Source organism: Megalobrama amblycephala, unplaced genomic scaffold, assembly GCF_018812025.1.
Source record: "Megalobrama amblycephala isolate DHTTF-2021 unplaced genomic scaffold, ASM1881202v1 scaffold370, whole genome shotgun sequence".
Taxonomy (NCBI): Eukaryota; Metazoa; Chordata; class Actinopteri; order Cypriniformes; family Xenocyprididae; genus Megalobrama; species Megalobrama amblycephala.
In genome coordinates this window covers 284,898-305,009 of record NW_025953349.1, presented here as the reverse complement: position 1 = coordinate 305,009, position 20,112 = coordinate 284,898, and the positions used below count along the sequence as shown (strand labels likewise).

At 37.8% G+C, this 20,112-nt stretch overlaps 1 protein-coding gene across 4 annotated transcripts in view; it reads left to right on the top strand.

Annotated features, from left to right (window-relative positions):
* The first annotated feature begins 3,823 nt into the window (after positions 1-3,823).
* cd151l (CD151 antigen, like) overlaps positions 3,824-20,112 on the top strand; it is a 55,233-nt gene continuing 38,944 nt past the window's right edge. For 2 of the 4 annotated variants that reach the window (XM_048179809.1, XM_048179808.1), the window contains exons 1-2: positions 3,826-4,061; positions 18,244-18,327. In XM_048179809.1, the coding sequence (XP_048035766.1) occupies positions 18,244-18,327 (84 nt within the window). In that variant the 5' untranslated portion in view covers positions 3,826-4,061. Of the gene's footprint in view, positions 4,062-18,243; positions 18,328-20,112 lie in introns of all 4 variants that reach the window. The other 2 variants (XM_048179810.1, XM_048179811.1) reach the window with 2 other exon arrangements.

The following is a 20,112-nucleotide window of genomic DNA, read 5'->3' as shown; positions in this document are numbered from 1 at the left end:
TCGGCTAACTTATACAGCTATGGCTCTTCATGTTGATAATAAAATATCAAAGGAGATTGATAAGATGCTGTTTAATTTTGTTTGGAGAAATAGAATACATTATATAAGGAAAAATATTTTAATGAACTCTTATGAGAATGGTGGCCTCAACTTCCTAGACTTTACTACACTAAACAATACATTTAAATTCAATTGGATTAGACATTTTGTTAAATATCCAACTTCTATTTGGAATGTAATTCCCTTTCATATTTTATCCAGCCTAGGCGGTATACATTTCTTTCTTGTTTGTAACTTTGACATTAACAAAATACCAGTGAAGCTCTCTGCATTTCATCGTCAAGCTTTTCTTGCATGGAATCTGATTTTCAAACACAACTTCTCACCGCACCATTACATTATTTGGAATAATAAGGATATCTTATATAAACAAAAATCTATTTTCTTCGAAAATTGGTTTCACAGTAATATTGTTTTAGTAGATCAGCTATTTAACTCAGAGGGTCTTCTTTTTACATATGAGGAATTCTTAAAAAAAATGAATATTCCCATAACACCAATGTTTTTTTTAACTGTTTTTGGTGCAGTTTCTTCTAGAATATGCATGTTGTATAAACAACAAAAAAGAGTTAATTATCAGCAACTTCCATGCCTCTCACCAAATCATTCCCCTGTAGGTAAAATATGTTTCTCTTGTAATAATTATAATAGATCAATAAGAGCTCTTTTCCAGAAGGATGTTGTGTCGAAACCAAATGTAATTCTATATTGGAATCAGTTTGTGAGTGATGTTGATTGGAAAAAAGTCTGGCTTCTGCCTAACCGGTATCTCTTAACAAACAAGGTTAAAGAAGTGTCTTTTAAGCTTCTCCACAAAATATACCCTGCTAAACATTATTTAATTAAGTTTAAAAAAGATATAGATGTAAGCTGTAGTTTTTGCAAGCAGAAGCCGGAGACAGCTGTTCATTTATTTTGGCACTGCCCTTATGTATCTTTTTTTTGGCAAAATGTACTTGACTTTATTGTTGGAAATGTTGATGGAAATTTTATTTTACAGTGGAAAGATGTTCTTTTAGGCATTATTGTAAACTCCAAAGATAAACTTGCACTTATTTTATTAATTTTTTTTATTTTAATGGCCAAATTTCATATCCATAAATGTAAATTTTCAGGTAAAAAAACATGTTTTATAGCATTTAAAAATGAAGTGAAATATTATATTGAATCTATATTGCCCTCAAAGAAACAAAAAGCTATTAGAATTTTGCAAGCATGTACACTTTTTAATGTATTCCTATTTTTTTTTTTTGTATATCCCCCTAGCATTTGAAATTTCTGGATTGTTGTAACTGTACGGAATGTGTTTTTTTCTGTTCAATAAAATTTATAAAAAAAAAAAAAAAAAAAAAAAAAAGAGAACTAATCAATTCTCTTTCCGGCTCATAATGCATTGGCTTAGTGTATGGGTCTGTCACGTGATTAAGGAACGACTCAAAAACCCGAAAGACTCATAAAAAGAACTAATCAATTCTCTTTCCGGCTCAGAATGCATTGGTAGCGTATGGGTCTGTCACGTGATTAAGGAACGACTCAAAACCCGAAAGACTCATGAAATGAACTAATCAATTAAATCATCAGGTGAACTACTTCTAGCAGTACAGAACCTGTAGAATATTTCACATGCGCGACTGAACGAATCACCCCCCGAGACGACTCGTTCTTCCCGAGTCACATAAAAGATTCGTTCAAAATGAACGAATCGTTCAAGAACGACACATCACTAACGAGAAGATGGGACACAATACAAAAGAGCTCAGCTTCACAGGAATGAAGGTTTATGACTAGACAAGTGCTTTAGGACCTTGTCGATTCTCAAATAACCTGCCTGATCTATCTTAGCTGCTCAGTGTTACCAAACACACAAAATGAACTTGAGGAAATGACTAGAAGTATGGGCACCATTTTCTCTAGTACACTAGAAACTGTTGCACCCATCAGATTAAAAAAGGTTACAGAGAAAAGTACTGCACCATGGTACAACACTATTACTCACGCTGTCAAGAGAAAAACTTGTAATCTAGAGTGCAAATGCAAACAAACTCATATAGGTCTTTAGCGGGTGTGCCTCATACCACGTCCTGAAAAGTGAAGCTGCGGGCTCTTTGATCGCCCCCTGGAGGCTGGATGCAGTACAGGTCATAAACCCCGCCCGCTCAATGCAGACGAATGAGACTTAAGTTAAAACATAAAAATAAATTATGCTTCAAATAACATTTTCCGAAAGATGGTTTTGGTCATTTAAGGTAGTTGTTATCACGCTGATTTATATTCAATTGTTCGTTTTTGTGATAAGTTTGATTTTAGCAAGCAATTTGGTGCTAGAAACGAGGCGTGTCGTCGTGACTCACAGTTGATTGACAGCTTCTCTGAGGACTGTCGGAGCTTCGAGGGGAGATTGAAGATAAATAAATAACTATTTATTTTCAATTTCTGTGTTATTTCACACCAACAAAATGAGCTGTTCAGCAGTAAACTGTACTAACTGACCTACAGGATCTGACGGATATCTGAGCTTTTCTCTGTAAGGTTAAATGTGGACTTCATAAGATAATTAATAAACGTTATTAGTTAAGATAACACGCCTAACGTTAGCCATGACGGACAAAAAGCAGGTGATCGTTATCTGGCAGTTATAATTATTTTTATGGGTATAATAATAATTAGCAGGATAAAATTAATGATAGCCTACTCTAATTAATTATAGAGACTGTCTACAGCAATCGATCTCCTGTAACGTTAGTTTAAACATCTTATTTAAAATGGCAGGACCGTTTCTGACATTTTAGAGTTTCTAGAGGCATATTATATTGAGTTCATCTACTGAATTTGCTGTTTCAAAAATATTATTGCTCTAGAAACAGAACAGCCTATTATTTTATAGGTAGAATTTTAGATTACGTATAATTTATATAGCCTATTTAAAATACATCAATGATGACGCAGCCGTCTGGGCGGAAGTTTGATACCGCGACTCCGCCTCCGGGCTCTGACGAGTCTTTCTGCGCATGCCCAGGTTCCAAACTTTTTTTTTTTTTTTTTTTTTTTTTTGACGTTTTTGCGTAACGTGTCAGCGCCCAGAGGCGTCGATTTTGGCTTCAGTTCAATACAATGGAAGGAAGCGGCGTCGCGTCGTCCATCTTTTTTTACAGTCTATGGTCTTTAGACAGTCTTGTGAAAAGACAGTATGTCCCTCTATAAAGGCTCTAAAAGCAGCCAGGGCCGAGCAAACTCATAGAAAATTAACCAAAACAATCCAAGGTTTTGTTTAGTACAGTTGCTATATTAACAAATAAACAGACATCACCTGAACTGAATATTCTATTACATTTTAACAGTATAGGCTACCTAATGACTTTATGAATTTCTTCACTGAGAAAACTGAAAGCATCAGAAATACAATTGCAAATGTAAACATAAAGCATTTTATGATTCAGCCTCAATTATCACCCCTCAAGAACAATTGCAGTTTTTTACAATAGTGTTACATATCCGATGACGGGAAGAGGAGAGGCTGGATCCAAATGCATATCCACCTTATTTTTATAGTTTACTGCACATTTATATTTTTCTCATTATTTTCCTCATTATTATTTTTTTATTATTATTTTATAATAAATCTGAAGTCTCGCACATTCACAGAAATACCTCAGCCTCGGTGAGCAGAGACTTAAAAAAAAAAAAAAACATTTTAAAAATCTTACCGATCTAAAACTTGAACGTTAGTGTAGCCTATACGTGAACCGAATATGTCCCTTCCCGGGCACCATAATTTGGGTTGGATTTTTTTTCTGAGACCTGGCAACCCTGCTCACTCGGGTGGAGCTCGTTTGAACTTTTCTTTTGGGTCCTATTGTTTTTGTTGATGTTTTTAAAGAAGCAAATTAGCCCATTAATTAAGCCTAATAAGTTTTCTTTGAATGAAGACCGATTTTTTATTTTTTTAATAAAAAAAAAAAACAGTTTTCACCGCAGTCTTTGTGTGACATCACCTGATAAAGGTAAGATCTAACGTTAAACTGATTGAAAATTGTTCGTCGGTGTTTGTTTTAGCTGTAAATGCAGTATTACTAACTTTTATAAGAGTCCAGTTTGCGACAGTAAATATCCTTGTGTTTTCTCAAGTGTACGTATACGATATAGTGCACTGCTAGCTAGATTCATTCAATCTGGATTTGAGATTTGGTTTGATAAGGTCTGGGCTGCGTTTCCCAAAAGCATCGTAACCCTGTTGATCATAGAACAATTGCCACCTATATATATCTACGATCAATTTAGGCTTGAAAACATTCCAGTGAGTACGAGTTACGAGTTTAACTTGATTTCTGTGGACGGCTAGTGTGTTGCGTTAGAAATACAAAACGGGACCTATGTAAGGCACAAGTTAATAGTGCTGAAAGATAAGACTGAGATGAGTGACTATAGAGGTCAGCAAATAATCCGAGTGAGCGTGTTAATATACATTCACATGAAAGTTACTCAGGAATGTAAATGCGCTCTGCAACTGTTTTTGAGGCTACGTTTGGAATAACATTCTAACACACTACTCTAAGCAAATAGTTATGGTAGTGTGTAACAGCCTGGCTTGTGCTGTGTGGGGTAATGCCATTCTTTAACAAGTTCAGACAGGCGAGTGATAAGTCAGTTTTGTGTCAAACATTACTTCATTTAGTGAGCAGTATTATTAGTTGTAAGTGTTACAATGTGAAAAATTAAGTATTTATTTAAAAATGAATCCAATCAAAAAGTACCACAGTGCAGTGTCAGTGTTTCATACATGTAGAATGGTGTTAGTTGGAGTGTCATGTAAATACAATGGTATTGCCAGTACATGTGTGAGTGAGTGTATCAATCATTGTTGTGAAGATCTGTGTTTTTCTTTAATTAGCAGATAAACATGAAGAGGTCCAGTCACATTCATCACATATGCGTCAAAGTATATATTTTAACAGTGTTTAGTTTCACAAGGCATGCTGAAAAACGAACCCTTTGCTTATATCGATTCTTTTTAGAGAAACTTTAATGTAATTATAATAATTTATAAATAATTTATTTGAGAACTTTTATTTATTTTTTATTTATTTATTTTTTTAATTGCTTAATGTACATAACAAGACAGGGAATAAAGTAAGGCACTTCCATTGAAACAAACAGTTTACATAAAAAAAATAAATAAATAAATAAAAAAAAACAGAGCTGGGATGAGGACAAAGAGTTAGCCGATGTAGACGTCAAAGAAGAAAAGAGACTAAAATAATAGATATTTTGACAAAGATAAACACAATGTTTCAGATTTTCTATTATGTTTTCTGAAGCATTTGAAACTCTTAAACATTTTCACAAATTCACATAAAAATATGTTAAAGGAGGGCTTACACTTTTTCCATTTACGAATATGGATATGATATTTACCCATCAATAAAACAAAATTTACAATATCCGAGAAGGATGGATTTAAATCATATTTGAAAAAGAAAAAAAAAAAACATCTTGTTGAGTTATAGGAGGAATTGTCTCCATTTTTACTGACAACCAGCTATGTATATCAAACCAAAATTTAGAAGTAGCATCAGTAAAATAAAAGGTGATCAAGTGTTTCAGGAAAAGAAGAACAAAAACCACAAGGATCCACCTCATAATGAAATTGTTTTGTATAAAATCACTAACTGGGTAAATCCTGAACATAATTTTGTAATGAGTCTCCTTGACCTTTGGAGCAACAGGGTATGCCATATAACAGGTAAAAGCTTTATCCCTTATTGAAGTTTCAACATCTCCCAGAAAATAACACTGATAATGGGCTGGGCGATATATCGCATGCGATTGTCACGCGCATTTCGTCAGTAAAGCCGGTTCCCTGATTACCGCTAAATCGGCATCACCTGCTTTCAAATGGAGCGGCATTAAATAGACAGAGCCGTAGTTCACTGACAAGATACGCAATATCGCGTTCATTATCGAAGGCGATTCATCTGCGATATGAACGCGATATTGCGTGCGATATTGCCCTAGTTATTATCGAGCATATCAAGAACTAATCTAATATGACTGTGAATACCTCTCCCTTTAATAAAAGCCGATTGTGTTTCACTGATCATTTCACCAATGCCTTTTTTAAGTCTATTTGCAAAAACATGAGAGAGTAATTTGAAATCATTACATAAAAGAGTTATTGGTCTCCAATTGTCTAAAAATAATTTATCTTTATTCGACTTCGGAACCAGAATAATTAAACCATGCTTCATTGATGGCGATAATTCAGCTTTATCTACACATTCTTTTAATGCTTCGAAAACTAAAATTCTTATTTAGGGCCAAAAATGTTTATATAGTTTTACTGTGATGCCATCAATACCTGGGGACTTTCCATTAGACATCTGTTTAATAGCAATGTCTAATTCTGAAATCTCAATATCAGCTTCCATCCTATTTCAGAGTCTATGGTAGGAATTTTATCTTTTAAGGAGGAAAAAAAGAAATCACAATCTCTCTCTGTAAATTTAGATTTATATAACTCATTATAGAAGGAATAAATGTAATCATCAATCACGGCTTTCTCTTCACTTATATTATTATTAATGTTAAGTTTATTAATAGTTTTTAGAGCTTGTTTATGTTTTTCTAAGTTAAAGAAATATGAAGATTTTTTTTTCCCCCTCTTCAATCCACCTAGCTCTAGATCGTATAAATGCTCCTTTAGCCCTTTCTGTATAAAAATCATCCAACTCTGATTGTAGAAGGTGACGTTCTTTTTTCTCACTCTCACTAAGGATATCTTTATTACCAACATAATTTAGCCTTGATAAAATTATTTGCCTAAATTTTCTAGCATTTGCAATTTGTTTCCCTTCTTTAATTGCCAATTTTTTAATATTAAATTTGACCCATTCCCATTTGCCAATTGAGGATAATTCAGACATAGTTTTAACATTATTAATCATTGTCAAAACAGAATTACAAAAGGATTCACATTTAAGTAAATTATTATTAAACTTCCAATGAGTTCTGGTAGATGGTGACCTGCCATTGCTTCTAAGAGAGAGTGATATGGCACTGTGATCAGTTAAAACTGAAGGAGAAATATTACAGTCAAATGAGGAAGAAAGAAGATTGCTAGTTATCAACCAAAAGTCCAATCTGGAATGCTGAATCCGTCCTGAAAAGGATCCCCATGTAAATTGCTTTTTATGTGGGTTCATTACACGCTAAACATCGATTAGATCAAGAGACTGAGATATATTATAAACCAGGGGGTTGTAAGAAAAAGTGGTGAAAGGAGTGGGGTATCTATCCTGCCATTTATCTGGAACAGCGTTAAAATCCCCTCTAATAATTATTTTGTTTGTAAAATTAGTGTTTTTCCAGTCATCAATTTTTGTAGCCATATTCTGAAAAAATAGCTTATTAGCAGCCTTGTTAGTGTAGCCATAAACATTAATCAAGATATAATTGCATTCATTTGATTCAAGAACCACCATAATCCAGTGACCTTCCTTATCGCCTGAGCTAGCAACAATTTTACTGTCCATCAATTTAAACAAAAAGGCGACCCCTGCTGAGTGGGAAGTTCCATGAGAGAATAAAGCCTCTCCACCCCATTGTGACTTCCAAAATCTCACATCTACATCGGTTGAATGAGTCTCTTGAAGAAAGAAACGGTTTACTTTTACCTGCTTCTTGCAAAAAAGAAAAAGTGCCTTAGGTTTAACATTACACCTAATACCTTGAACATTTAAAGATAACAGAGAAAATGACATTTTGAATGAAGAAAAAACAAAGGGAAAAAAACAAAAACAACAAAAAAAACTACTAGCTATCAGATATCGTTCCTCTTACACAGACATATATTAATAACACATTTAGGCCGATATAAAAGAACTTAACATTAGACTATGAACATTGGTCAAAGAACCTTTTTGATATTACCTTTGTATTGGTTTCTGAATGAAGTGGGCCTACCTGGATCCCTACAATCTTATGATCTAGAATGAGATGTTACTGTGCCCTAATATCCAGTACTCTACACACATAAATAAAAGTTACAACTCAAGAACAGGCACATCACAGCGTTCACCATAGATTAAGCTGTCACTCTCTGACCGTTAATCACTGCATATCCGTCGCGAAGGTATGCTTTCAAACTTTTCTTTCTTGCCTCCTCAACTTTAAGCCATAGACGAGCTTGAGCCTCCTTGTCATCCTTACGGAAATCCTCTCTAAAACAGATTTTTTTTCCCATGCAGATCGGTGCATTCTTCGACATCCTCCAAACCATGTTGCGTACAGTTCTCATGCCAAACTAGGGCTGGGCGATATATCGCATGCGATTTTCACGCGCATTTTGTTAGTAAAGCCGGTTCCCTGATTACCGCTATATCGCCATCACCTGCTTATCGCCCAGCCCTATGCCAAACTGAATGATGATTTGCCGCGGTCTTGCTCCCTTCACTTTTTTGCCCAAATGATGAACGGTGTCCACAGTATTCTGCAGTTGTTTAGGAGAGTGAGGGACGATCTGGGACAGAATATCGATCACAACGCTTCTGGCATCCTCATCTTCTGGAATCCCATTTAGCCTTAAACACCATCTGCGTTTGTATCGGTCATGTTCCACGCACTTCTGTTTCAACAGTTCGTTTTCCTTCTATAGATGAGTTACCTGTGTTTTCAACTTATCCACATCCTCCTTAACGCCTTTCAGCACCGTCGTATTGGCATCCATAGACTCCATAATTCTGACGATTGCATCAGTGTTCTGTTTCAGTTGGAATTCAAAGGCGTGAATGTATTCTGAATTCTCGTCAAATTTACGACTGAGGCTTTGGATGGCGGCGTACAGAACGCTAGTGGAAATCTCGTCCTTTTCCTGCACTGCTTTCACTCGTTTAGGCCAAGGACTTTTGAGAGGGGTGTGAGGCATCGTCTGCTGTCGAACATCTTTAGCAGACGACACTTCAATCTCCATCGAATCAATAGTTTCCTCCTCTGCTCCACCTGAAGCTACTCCAACATAGGCATGTTCTCCAGTTTTTGCCGCCATAACGCTTCAGTGAGTCCAACATAAATGGGCAAGCAAAGAGTCTTACAAAAGCAAAAGTTTTCACAAAGGTAGTAACAAAAACGTTAAAGTAAACAAATAACTGCAAATGCAACAATAATAGACCAGATATAGACAGCCTTTAATACAATTATATCAGAGCCTGTGAAAAGTTCGACTAGTCACTCCGCCATCTTGACAACTCCCCCCCCCCCCATACTTTATTTGAGAACTTAAAGAAATAGTTAATCGAAAAATGAAAGTTCACTGATTCTTGAGAGATGGGACAAAACATGTCCAGCAACCGCTATTAGGTTTAAAAATAAAAATATTTTCTATTGTAAATATTATGAGGGATTAATAATAGAATGTATTTATCACAATTATCCCCTTCAATTTAATTTTATCATTATTATATCAAATGTATGACACTTATTGTCTTCTCTCTACATCTAAAACAGTGTCCACAGAGAAGGTTTCTATAATTCATATGCAATAAAATGGATAAAAATGATTTTTTTTTAATGATAAAAAAGCTTGTTTTATCAAAAGCAACACTTCATAATATCTCATGTCAGAGCAAGGTTTTTTTTAATGACACATTCGTGTTTTATAAGATTTCAAAGTTGTGTCCCCACTTTTTGTCAACACTGTCAGACATTCATTAAAATGTAATAAAATCGGAATATCAGGGGCAGCTGTCACTCTGAGGGACCCCCTTGCCACATTCCACCTCTGAAGAGTACATCAATGTCAGACAGGCTCTAGTAAGTTTTATAGTTTTAGAATATTTTAAATCCTAATGTTAATATTTCCTGTCACAACCATGATATGTCAACACCCTCTTCCAATTTATGAGGAAATTATTTGAAATTTTTAGATCATTTTATTCTCCTGAAGCAGGTTCTATTAGCATCTAGCATTAACAGAGAAAACAAAATGGCTACTACATGAACTCCATTTGTTTTGTGAAAGAAAGAAACATCACGTCAGATTTTCTGTCTGACGGTGTTGACAGGCCAATGACGGAGTTGACATTCAACATGAAGTCATCATATTTTTGTGGTTTTCAATTCATTTTTAATTATATTAAATATAAAATAATGTTTAGTTTTTCTAATATTGAATAAACACTAAATATGTGACCTGACAGGCTTAAAGGGTTAGTTCACCCAAAAATTAAATTTCTGTCATTAAAGGATTAGTTCACTTTAAAATGAAAATTACCCCAAGCTTTATTCACTCTCAAGCCATCAGAGGTGTATATGACTTTCTTCTATCTGACGAATACAATCTAAGATATTTTAATAATCACCCTGATGCTCCTAAGCTTTAAACAGTGCACAGAAACCACCTGTTTGAAACTAAAAAAGTACATCCATCCATCATAAACGTACTCCACATGGCTCCGGGGGGTTAACGCTCTGAGGTCTGAAAACGCGCTGGCGCGTTTTGCAGGTTTTTTTTCACATTGCAGCAAAACAGACTTAAAATACTCCGTCATTTTTTGTCATAGAGACATAAGTAATATATCAATTGAAACTATAGAATATCTTCTTTTATTTGTATACACTCAGAGTAAAAACACAATGTTGTGCTTTTTGTAAAATAAAGAAAACTAACATGATGCGTGATTTCTCCTCTCCCTCTGAACGAAGTCCAATCTGATAGTTCTCAGAAAATGAACTGTAACTTAGTGAATACTAATCACAGAAAAGTTAAACTTATGTCTAAAGAAATGTTAAGATGTCAGGTTTTAAATCATTTAAGTCAAATCGAAAACAAACCTTCTGTGTTTATGTAATCTGTATGAAAAGAGAGCCATGTCAGAAGTCCGTGATTCAGCTCATTATCCGCTAATGCGGCCACACCCACGGAGCCAGCGCTATTCAGACGCAAATTCAGAGGCAATACATGCATTCATCGTCTCAATCGTGTATTTATTGTCTTGAAAAGTGTTTATCTGGATGTAAAAGTCATGGTTAGGGAGCTCTAGAAGACATGCAGTTAGTTCCTGTTTTCTTTTCTTCTACAGATGAATTTTAGATGAGTTTTTGTTTCTTTAGTGCCCTCCGGCTGCAGTATGAATTGGAAACTCCATTCATGGAATAGCCTCTTCTTCTTTTAGATGAATTTTTGGACTAAAAATGCACAGAGAGCGCCCTCCGACTTCAAGGATGAATTGAAAACACCAGCGCTCATAGTAATGACAATGAATATTAAATAAATATAACTTCTCTGTATAGAAAATTGACATAAGCATATGAGAATCCAATATTTCTCCAAATGTGCATGCTTTTAAACTAAAAGCCTATATTCAGACTCTTTGCATCACAGAAATACATTATATTTTAAAGTATAATATAAAACCATTACTTTATATTGTAATAATATTTTTCTGTATGTTTCATATATCATGATGAGCTTGAGACATCACAGAAGGTTTTTTCACAGCCTACCTGACTGAAATGCCTCATTAATATGCAAGTCATTTCAGCTCATTATTATCCAATTCTTTTGTCTTCTCAGGTGAGAATGGCCCATTTTTCAGTGGTGATTCACGCCTCCATGCATACTGTGTTTCTTGGCAAAAAGTGTCTTACAAAAACTAAATCAATATATTGTTTTATATGAAGGAGTAGGCAGCATAATTTTTTACATAATTTTGAAGCAAAAACTCTAGTCTACAACCTCCAATACCCAAAAGTCTTGTGAACACAGATTTACTATACTTATTTTGGCCTTATTTCAGTGACTTAAGTTTTTTGTTTTTTCAGTAACCACGCATAAACATTATTCCTTCAAAAACACAAACATGTACATACATGTTCCTCACATATTATTGTAGCCTAGTTTGTGCTGAATACAGTGTAATGACACTTTTGTCATTTATATGTTTATGAACAACTGAAAAAAGCACAAATGTCAGGGCATGTCAAAACTTCTCCAGGCCCCAAATCAGCCTCAGACTCCAGAGGGTTAATAAAGGCCTTCTGATGCGAAGCGATGCATTTGTGTAAGAAAAATATCCATATTTCACATGTTATAATGTAAAATATCTACCTTTCTAAAAAGTATGTGAACCACTTGCAGAATCTGTGAAAATGTGAAAAATTTTAACAAAATAAGAGAGATCATACAAAATGCATGTTATTTTTTTATTTAGTACTGTCCTGAGTAAGATATTTTACATAAAAGATGTTTACATATAATCCATAAGACAAAAAAATAGCTGAATTTATTAAAATGACCCAGTTCAAAAGTCTGTGAACCATTGATTCTTAATACTGTGCGTCATTACCTAAATGATCTACGACTGTTTTTTTTTTTTGTTGTTGTTGTTGTTGTTCATGAGTCCCTTGTTTATTCTGAGCAGTTAAACTGAGCTCTGTTCTTCAGAAAAAATCTCCAGGTCCCAAAAATTCTTCAGTTTTCCACCAACTTTTGCATATTTGAACCCTTTACAACAGTGACTGAATGATTTTGAGATCCATCTTTTCACATGGAGGACAACTGAGGGACTCAAACACAACTATTAAAAAAGGTTCAAACATTCACTGATGCTTCCGAAGGAAACACGATGCATTAAGAGTCAGTTTAACTGCTCAGGACAAACAAGGGACTCATGAACAACCATCACAAAAAAAAACAGTCGTAGATCATCCAGGTAACCACACACAGTATTAAGAATGCTGGTTACAGGTGTAACTGTGGTTCTATGACTAAGTGGAAGACCGCCAGAGGCAGTGCTGAAAGCACTAGTGGAAAACTCCTCACACTCACGCTTGATCGAGAATCGAATGACAAAGTTGTCACCTTGTGACTCGTGACGTGCCTTAAACTATAATAACCCCTTAGCACGTCACCACAATCTCTTAGTTCATTCTCGCAATACCGAGTGACCAGAGACTCTGGCGGTCTTCCACTTAGTCATAGAACCACGGTTACATGTGTAACCAGCGTTCTATTTCCTTTCGCTCCAGACCGCCAGAGGCAGTGCTGAAAGCACTAGTGGAAGACGAATAGCTACGCAGTCATGAGGGATTCCCATGAGAAGCATCTGGGCAGGCAGAAAGCACTGCAGCACATACTGCTGGCAAGGGAGTCACATTCAATTTGTAAAAACGTGAAAATGTACATGATGAAGCCCAGGTTGCTGCCGCACAAATTTCGGAGAGCGACACCCCTTTGAACACTGCCCAAGATGTTGCCAAGGCACGTGTAGAGTGACAATGAATAGATGAGGGAACAGACCTTCCTGCAGATTCATATGCATGTAGAATGACCTGCGTCACACAGTGTGCCGGTCTCTGTTTAGAAAATGCAGCACCTCTGCGCATTTCACTAAAACAAACAAACGAACAATTGGTCCGTTTTACGCCAGGCTGCTGTCCTATCAATGTAAGTCCTCAAGGACCTAACTGGACATAGCTCCAACCGTATGTCATCTTGATCTGACGGCAATGCAGCCAACACGATAGGTGTGTTCATAAAATGTGGAGACAAGATCTTGTGTAGAAATGCTGGATTAGGCCACAATGAGACACTACTAAGGTCAGCACTCCAGTGCAAACAGGGAACACTCACAGATAATTCATGGAGTTCGCTCACGCGCTTTGCTGTTGTAATTGCCAAGAGAAATGCAGTCTTGAATGATAGCCACTTAATGTCTGACTCCAAAATTAGCTTGAATGGGGGCTGACACAAGGAACTAAGCACCATACTCAAATCCCATGTCGGACTCCAGACTGCCCGTGGAGGACAAAGACGATTAGCCCCTTTCAAGAAGGTAACAATCAGCCGGTCAGACCCAAGTGAAGCAGCAGCAAACTCAGACCGGTGAGCTGACAAAGCTGCCACATACACCTTAAGTGTAGATGCAGAACGTCCAAGCTCCAAAAGATGTTGCAATAAATCTAAAATGCATCCCACAGAGCACTGTAATGGGTTGATGTCATGGCTAGAACACCAATCACAGAATACCTTCCATTTAGAAGAATACAACTTGCATGTAGATGCAGCACACGCATTCAGAACAGTGTCCCTGGCCCTCTGTGAACACTCCAAGAGAGGCCCAGTGGGCCCAGAGGCCACACCCACAGTTTCAACCGTGCTGGATGTGGGTGTCAAACTCTCCCTCCTAACTGACTCAATAGATCCGGTCTGTTCGGCAGATGACAAGGAGGCCCTATTAATAATGAAAGAAGTGTCTGAAACCACGGCCTTGCAGGCCAATGAGAAGCCACTAACAGTAGACGGTGCCCGCAGTCGCGCACCCGACACAGTCTTCCAAATCAGTGGTAATGGGGGGAAAGCATAAAGCACGTCTGGCCAGTCGTGGGCTAACGCATCCTGACCCAGAGACCCTGGATTGTCCATCAGGGAAAACCAACGAGGACAATGAGACGTGAGACTGTCTGCAAACACATCCACCACAGCGGTCCCATATGTTCTCCGTATCATCTGCACAACGTCTGAATCTCCCTGCGACACCCTGCCACGAGAGAGAGCATCTGCAGCATGATTGAGTCGACCTGGTAGGTATGTTGCCCAGATGGAAAGCAGATTGGTCTGCGTCCAAATGAGTAGATTGTGAGCTACCCGAAGTGCACTCTGTGACCTCGTGCCTCCCTGATGATTGATATAAAAAACGGCCACTTTGTTATCTGTGCGCACCAAGACATGCTTTCCTCTGAGAACAGTCTGAAAATACAAAAGGGTAAGGAACACCGCTGTCAGTTCCAAAACATTTACGTGTGCTGTACGCATAGCCCCTCTCCAGGTGCCATTCACTCCCCTACTGCGCCAGATTGCCCCCCCCCCTCATCACGGCCAAGGATTGCTGTAGCATTGTATACACGAGACAGTAACTCATCAGTGCGCCTACACTCAACATTGGGGCAGCGTACATTCTCACGAAGCACTTCATCAGAAGATACAATAAGCGCTGCCACACTAGGTGGCATGAATAGGTGGCATGTTACCAAGTCCTACTGTCTCTGGGTCATGCATTACAGCCAGTGTGCGGGCTGACTGATCTGGACGGGTCGCCTTCGTTGAATTTTGCAATGCATACACCAATGCAGACGTAAGTCATTGCACTGAGGCATTGTAAATTATGTTCTCTGTGCATGACGCAGAAAAATATTCTCAGACCCCACTGCTGGTTGAGGGGGATCTAGATTGATGCATGCAATCATAGCTTTTAATGTTCCTTCCAGGGATGCAACTGAAGATGATCCACCTGATTGCACAGATAGTGCTGTGATAGATCTTCAGGCTGATTTTCCTCAGCACTTGAAGTAACATCTGGAATGGTTTCAAAGAGTGAGTCAGTGGCAGCCACTGACATCACATCCAAATCCTGTCCTGTATGCATCATTGGTGAGGATGTCATACATCATACACTCAGGCTGAACTATCTCTTGCGCATCTGTTTTAGACTGAGTTTTAGACAGAAGTGGCAATAACAGCTTCACTGCAGAAGACAGCTGATCAACTTTACGTTCTAAATCAGAAGATCTAGGTTTCTTAGTCTTCTTCACACCCTGAGATGCTTGCTTACGCTTACGATCAGCTGTGGTGATACTGGAAGAAGGTAACAAACTATCCGAAGCAGATTCTAGACACGCTAGACGAGCGTGACGCATGGCGAGTTAGGGGTGTAACGATTTATCGTAGTACGATATTTCGCGATGCAAACATGTTCCGATATGCATCGTAGAGTGATGGCGATACTTTTACGATATGACGGCAGTTTAATCTTATTGGTTGGGCTGCCAACGTGACCTACTCTGCAAGGTGGCAGTGAGAGAAGCCGGTTGTCACCGCATATAAATGGAGTGTCTCAATCAGCTCTCTAGTTCAGTAAGTGTTTCGGGCACACATTGAATCTTGCAAGCAGGTTTAAACGTTTCTCATGTCAGTCTCTTGCATGGTCGCGTGAGAAAAGTCGTGGCTTTCTTTCACCGCAGTGCACAGCAATGGCTGTGCTCACAGAAAAGCAAAAGACGCTTGCGATGCTTTAAGAAGTTCTGTGGGGCCGTTCACATATTGCGTCTTTTCCGTGTGCAAGTCAGTTATTTTTTTCAAATGCAGGCGCGCTCATAATGGGATCAACGCGGTCGCGACGCGCATGCAATTCTCAACTTTTCAGAATGCCGCAAGCGCACCGTAGGTCGTGTGACAAGAATCAACCGATCAGCTATGGCCTTTCCGTAACAAAACATCAAAAGCTCAGCCGAACAGCTGATCATAGCTGTACATGGTGGTTTTTATATCTTATCTCCATCAATATATCTCGTAGTAAAACTAATGCAAGGGCTAGAAATCATTTATCCTTTGCAGAAACATCCTGATCCTCTTGGAGAGCTCAGTTCATGGTTGCATAGCAACGACCGACGCCACGGGAGCGCAAGCGCTTTGGAAAGAAGGAGAAGCGGTGTGGCTGCGCCTTCCACGCATTTTTAGACGCGATATGTGAACGGCCCCAATTCATAATTCTAAGTTCATGTTAAATTTAACATTTTTTTTCAGTGACAGACAGCCCTATTCAACTGTTAATTTGAATACAGAAGGTTTTTATTAAAATTTTATTTTTATTTATTTTATTTAAATTTTATTTATTTATTTATTTATTTTATTGAAATGTGATCTTGTATGTACAACAAGGAAAATTATTGAAATTTGTTCATGTTTTTTTAATAAATCTTGTTTGAATTTCAGTTTCATTTTGTTCAAAATATCGTGATACGTATCGTATTGTGAACTCCGTATTGAGATACGTACCGTATCGTGACCTGAGCGTATCGTTACACCCCTACGGCGAGTGGCATAATGGAGTATTCCGGACACGGGTCAGTCAGTGCCTCTCTAAGATGATCCATACCAAGACAAGCAGGACATTGGCGATGTCCATCCATTATATCCGTTACATTGGGGCATGTAGAACACTGATGTGCATCCATGTTAAATCAATACTCACCGTAAAGTTGATAAATCCGGCACACGTTAGTAATTCACGCCGTGATCAGGCTCATATGCGCTCTCAGCCGAGGCAGCCAGGGCTTCCGAGCGTAAGTATATCGTCACAGAAGCATTCAAACTTGCCGGCATCCAGCAGATTGAAGCTCCTTAAGTGATGCAATCCTTATATCACGATCGCGGTGCACCGCGGGATGCGTGTAAATCCAACAATCGGTATAACTTACTAAGCAATGTAAATCAAGACGAAACAGCTTGCGATATATCTTGAAGATCTCTTCAGCAGCAAGCTGCACAAAATATCGTCACGTTCGGTTCAACAAGTGAGAATGAGAAAGAGATCGAGGTTACGTGCTAAGGTGTTATTATAGTTCAATGCATGTCACGAGTCACGAGGTGACAACTTTGTCATTCGATTCTCGATCAACTGTGAGCATGAGGAGTTTTCCACTAGTGCTTTCAGCACTGCCTCTGGCGGTCTGGAGCGAAAGGAAATAGAATCAGTGGTTCACATACCTATGAATGGGGTTATTTTAATAAATTCAGCTTTTTTTTTTTTTTTTTTTTGTCTAGTGGATTATATGTAAACATCTTTTATGTAAAATATCTTACTCTGGACAGTACTAAATAAAAAATAACATGCATTTTGTATTAACTCCTTTATTTTGTTAAAATTATTAACATTTTCACAGATTCTGCAAGTGGTTCATATACTTTTTCTTGCAAATGTATGTGTTTATTTCAGAAATATGAATGTACCTCGCATCTTCTCCCGTACATTGCCCATTAGTCTACTTCTTTGGCCTGTTTTGTTTAGCTGACCAACTCTCAAGATCTGTGTGTGAAAGCTGCGGGACGCCCTGGACAGCGCAGAGAGAACACACAATGATTCTGTGACTTTTAGTTGGCAGAGAAAATAAAACGCACCGTTTTGTTTGACATTAATTAATACTCAATATTAATTAAATAAACTCAGCAAAAACAAAGTTATGACTGCTGTGTATTTACACTTACTGTTCTGCGCTTTATTATATAGGTATGTTTATCTACTTTGAGATTAACCCATCACAACTTATTTGAACTGTGTGAACTAGGTCAGTTGCTTTTTAGTTCATGTCTGTGTTGTTGTTTTTTTGTTTGTTTTTTCTTGTTTTGTTTTTCAGATGGGGTTAAACGAAGAGAAGAATCAAACATGTGGGACCATCTGCATGAAATACCTGCTCTTCACCTTCAATTTCCTGTTTTGGGTTGGTATCTGTATATACAGTGCTGCTTGAAAGTTTGTGAACCCCTTGCAGAATCTGTGAAAATGTGAATAATCGGTTGCACGCTGCGAAGTGATGTTATGGGATTCACTGTCAATTGCATCGACTGACATAACCATTGCATATTAGACAAAGATATAATAGTAATGTTTTAGCATGCAACTCAGACAGATAGAATATTAATTCAAAATATTCAGTTTCTATTGAAATCTTATTCATATTATGACATGTAAATCTAAATGTTTCACAGTATTGCTCAACCTCGTGAAGGTGGTCGTGGAGGGTTTCTTTATCTCTCTTAGCCTGCAACGTTTTATCATTTGTTAAAGCCACACATAATGCGCATTGTAATTGTTATGTTTGAGCCATTTGGCTCAGACACACATAGACATAGGCCACTAGAGCTAAGCCATTCGGCGTGGTAGCCCAGGCACACATAGTCTAATAGGCCACTAGAGCCAAGCCTTACAGCCCAGAATTACTTAGTTGTGGCAAAAATGGGCCAGGCACACATAGATAGCATACACACGGTTCCTATGGCTCTTCGGAGCAGCAGCAGTACATATGTTTTGGCGGTAGATCTGCTGGGGGGTGAGGGTGAATCATCATCTTGCCTTCTGGATTGATAGGGGATCTCTGACATACAATACACCAGGCTTGTATTGTCTAATATCATGTCACCTGCTTTGTTGGGGGGTTATTCATGTACGCTATATTGTACAGCAGCAGCATGTCTCACTTGCTCACAGCAGCGTGTCGTGTATGTATTGGCAGTAGCAAATCCCGTACTTGCTCTGCAGCAGCAGCAGCAATAAAGCAGCAGCAACGTAGCAGATCTATTCCGCCAAGACCAAATATATCTACATTGTCATATCCATGTCACAGATGATTGGTTCCTGCTGTATTAGTAGCCAATGAGCTTGCATGCTTAATATTTAAATACATGAGTTGGCATTGCTTAGCAGCGCAGCGTGCTTCAGAAACCGTCCACCTTCCCCAGCTCCACCTGTATAGATCTGCTACGGTTATGTACGCTATATTGTACAGCAGCAGCGTGTCGTGTATGTATTGGCAGTAGCAAGTCCCATACTTGCTCTGCAGCAGCAGCAGCAATATTCAACAGCAGCATAGCAGATCTATTCCGCCAAGACCAAATATATCTACATTGTCATATCCATTACCATGCAAACACTCTGAGAGTTGTCATGACAGAACTGAATTTATAAAAACGACCCACTCAAAAGTTTCTTAATACTGTGTGTGGTTACCTGGATGATCTATGACCGTTTTTTTGTTTTGTGATGGTTGTTCATGAGTCCCTTGTTTGTCCTGAGCAGTTAAGCTGCCCAATATTCTTCAGAAAAATCCTCCAGGTCCCGAAAATTCTTCAGATTTCCAGCATCTTTTGCATATTTGAACCCTTTGCAGCAGTGACTGTATGATTCTCAGATCCATCTTTTCACACTGAGGGCAATTGAGAGACTCAAACACAACTATTAAAAAAGGGTTCAAACATTCACTGATGCTCCAGAAGGAAACACAATGCATTAAGAGTTAGGGGTGAAAACCTTTGAACAGGATAAAGATGTTTGTTTTTTTTTTTTGTTTTTTTTTTTCATTTAGTAGAATAAACAGAAGACATTTAAATGTTTGCCAGAAGACAAATTAAGTACAATATTCCTTGATCTTCAAATTCAAAAGGCTTTCACCCCCTGCTCTTAATGCATCGTGTTTCCTTCTGGAGCATCTGTAAATGTTAGTTTAATA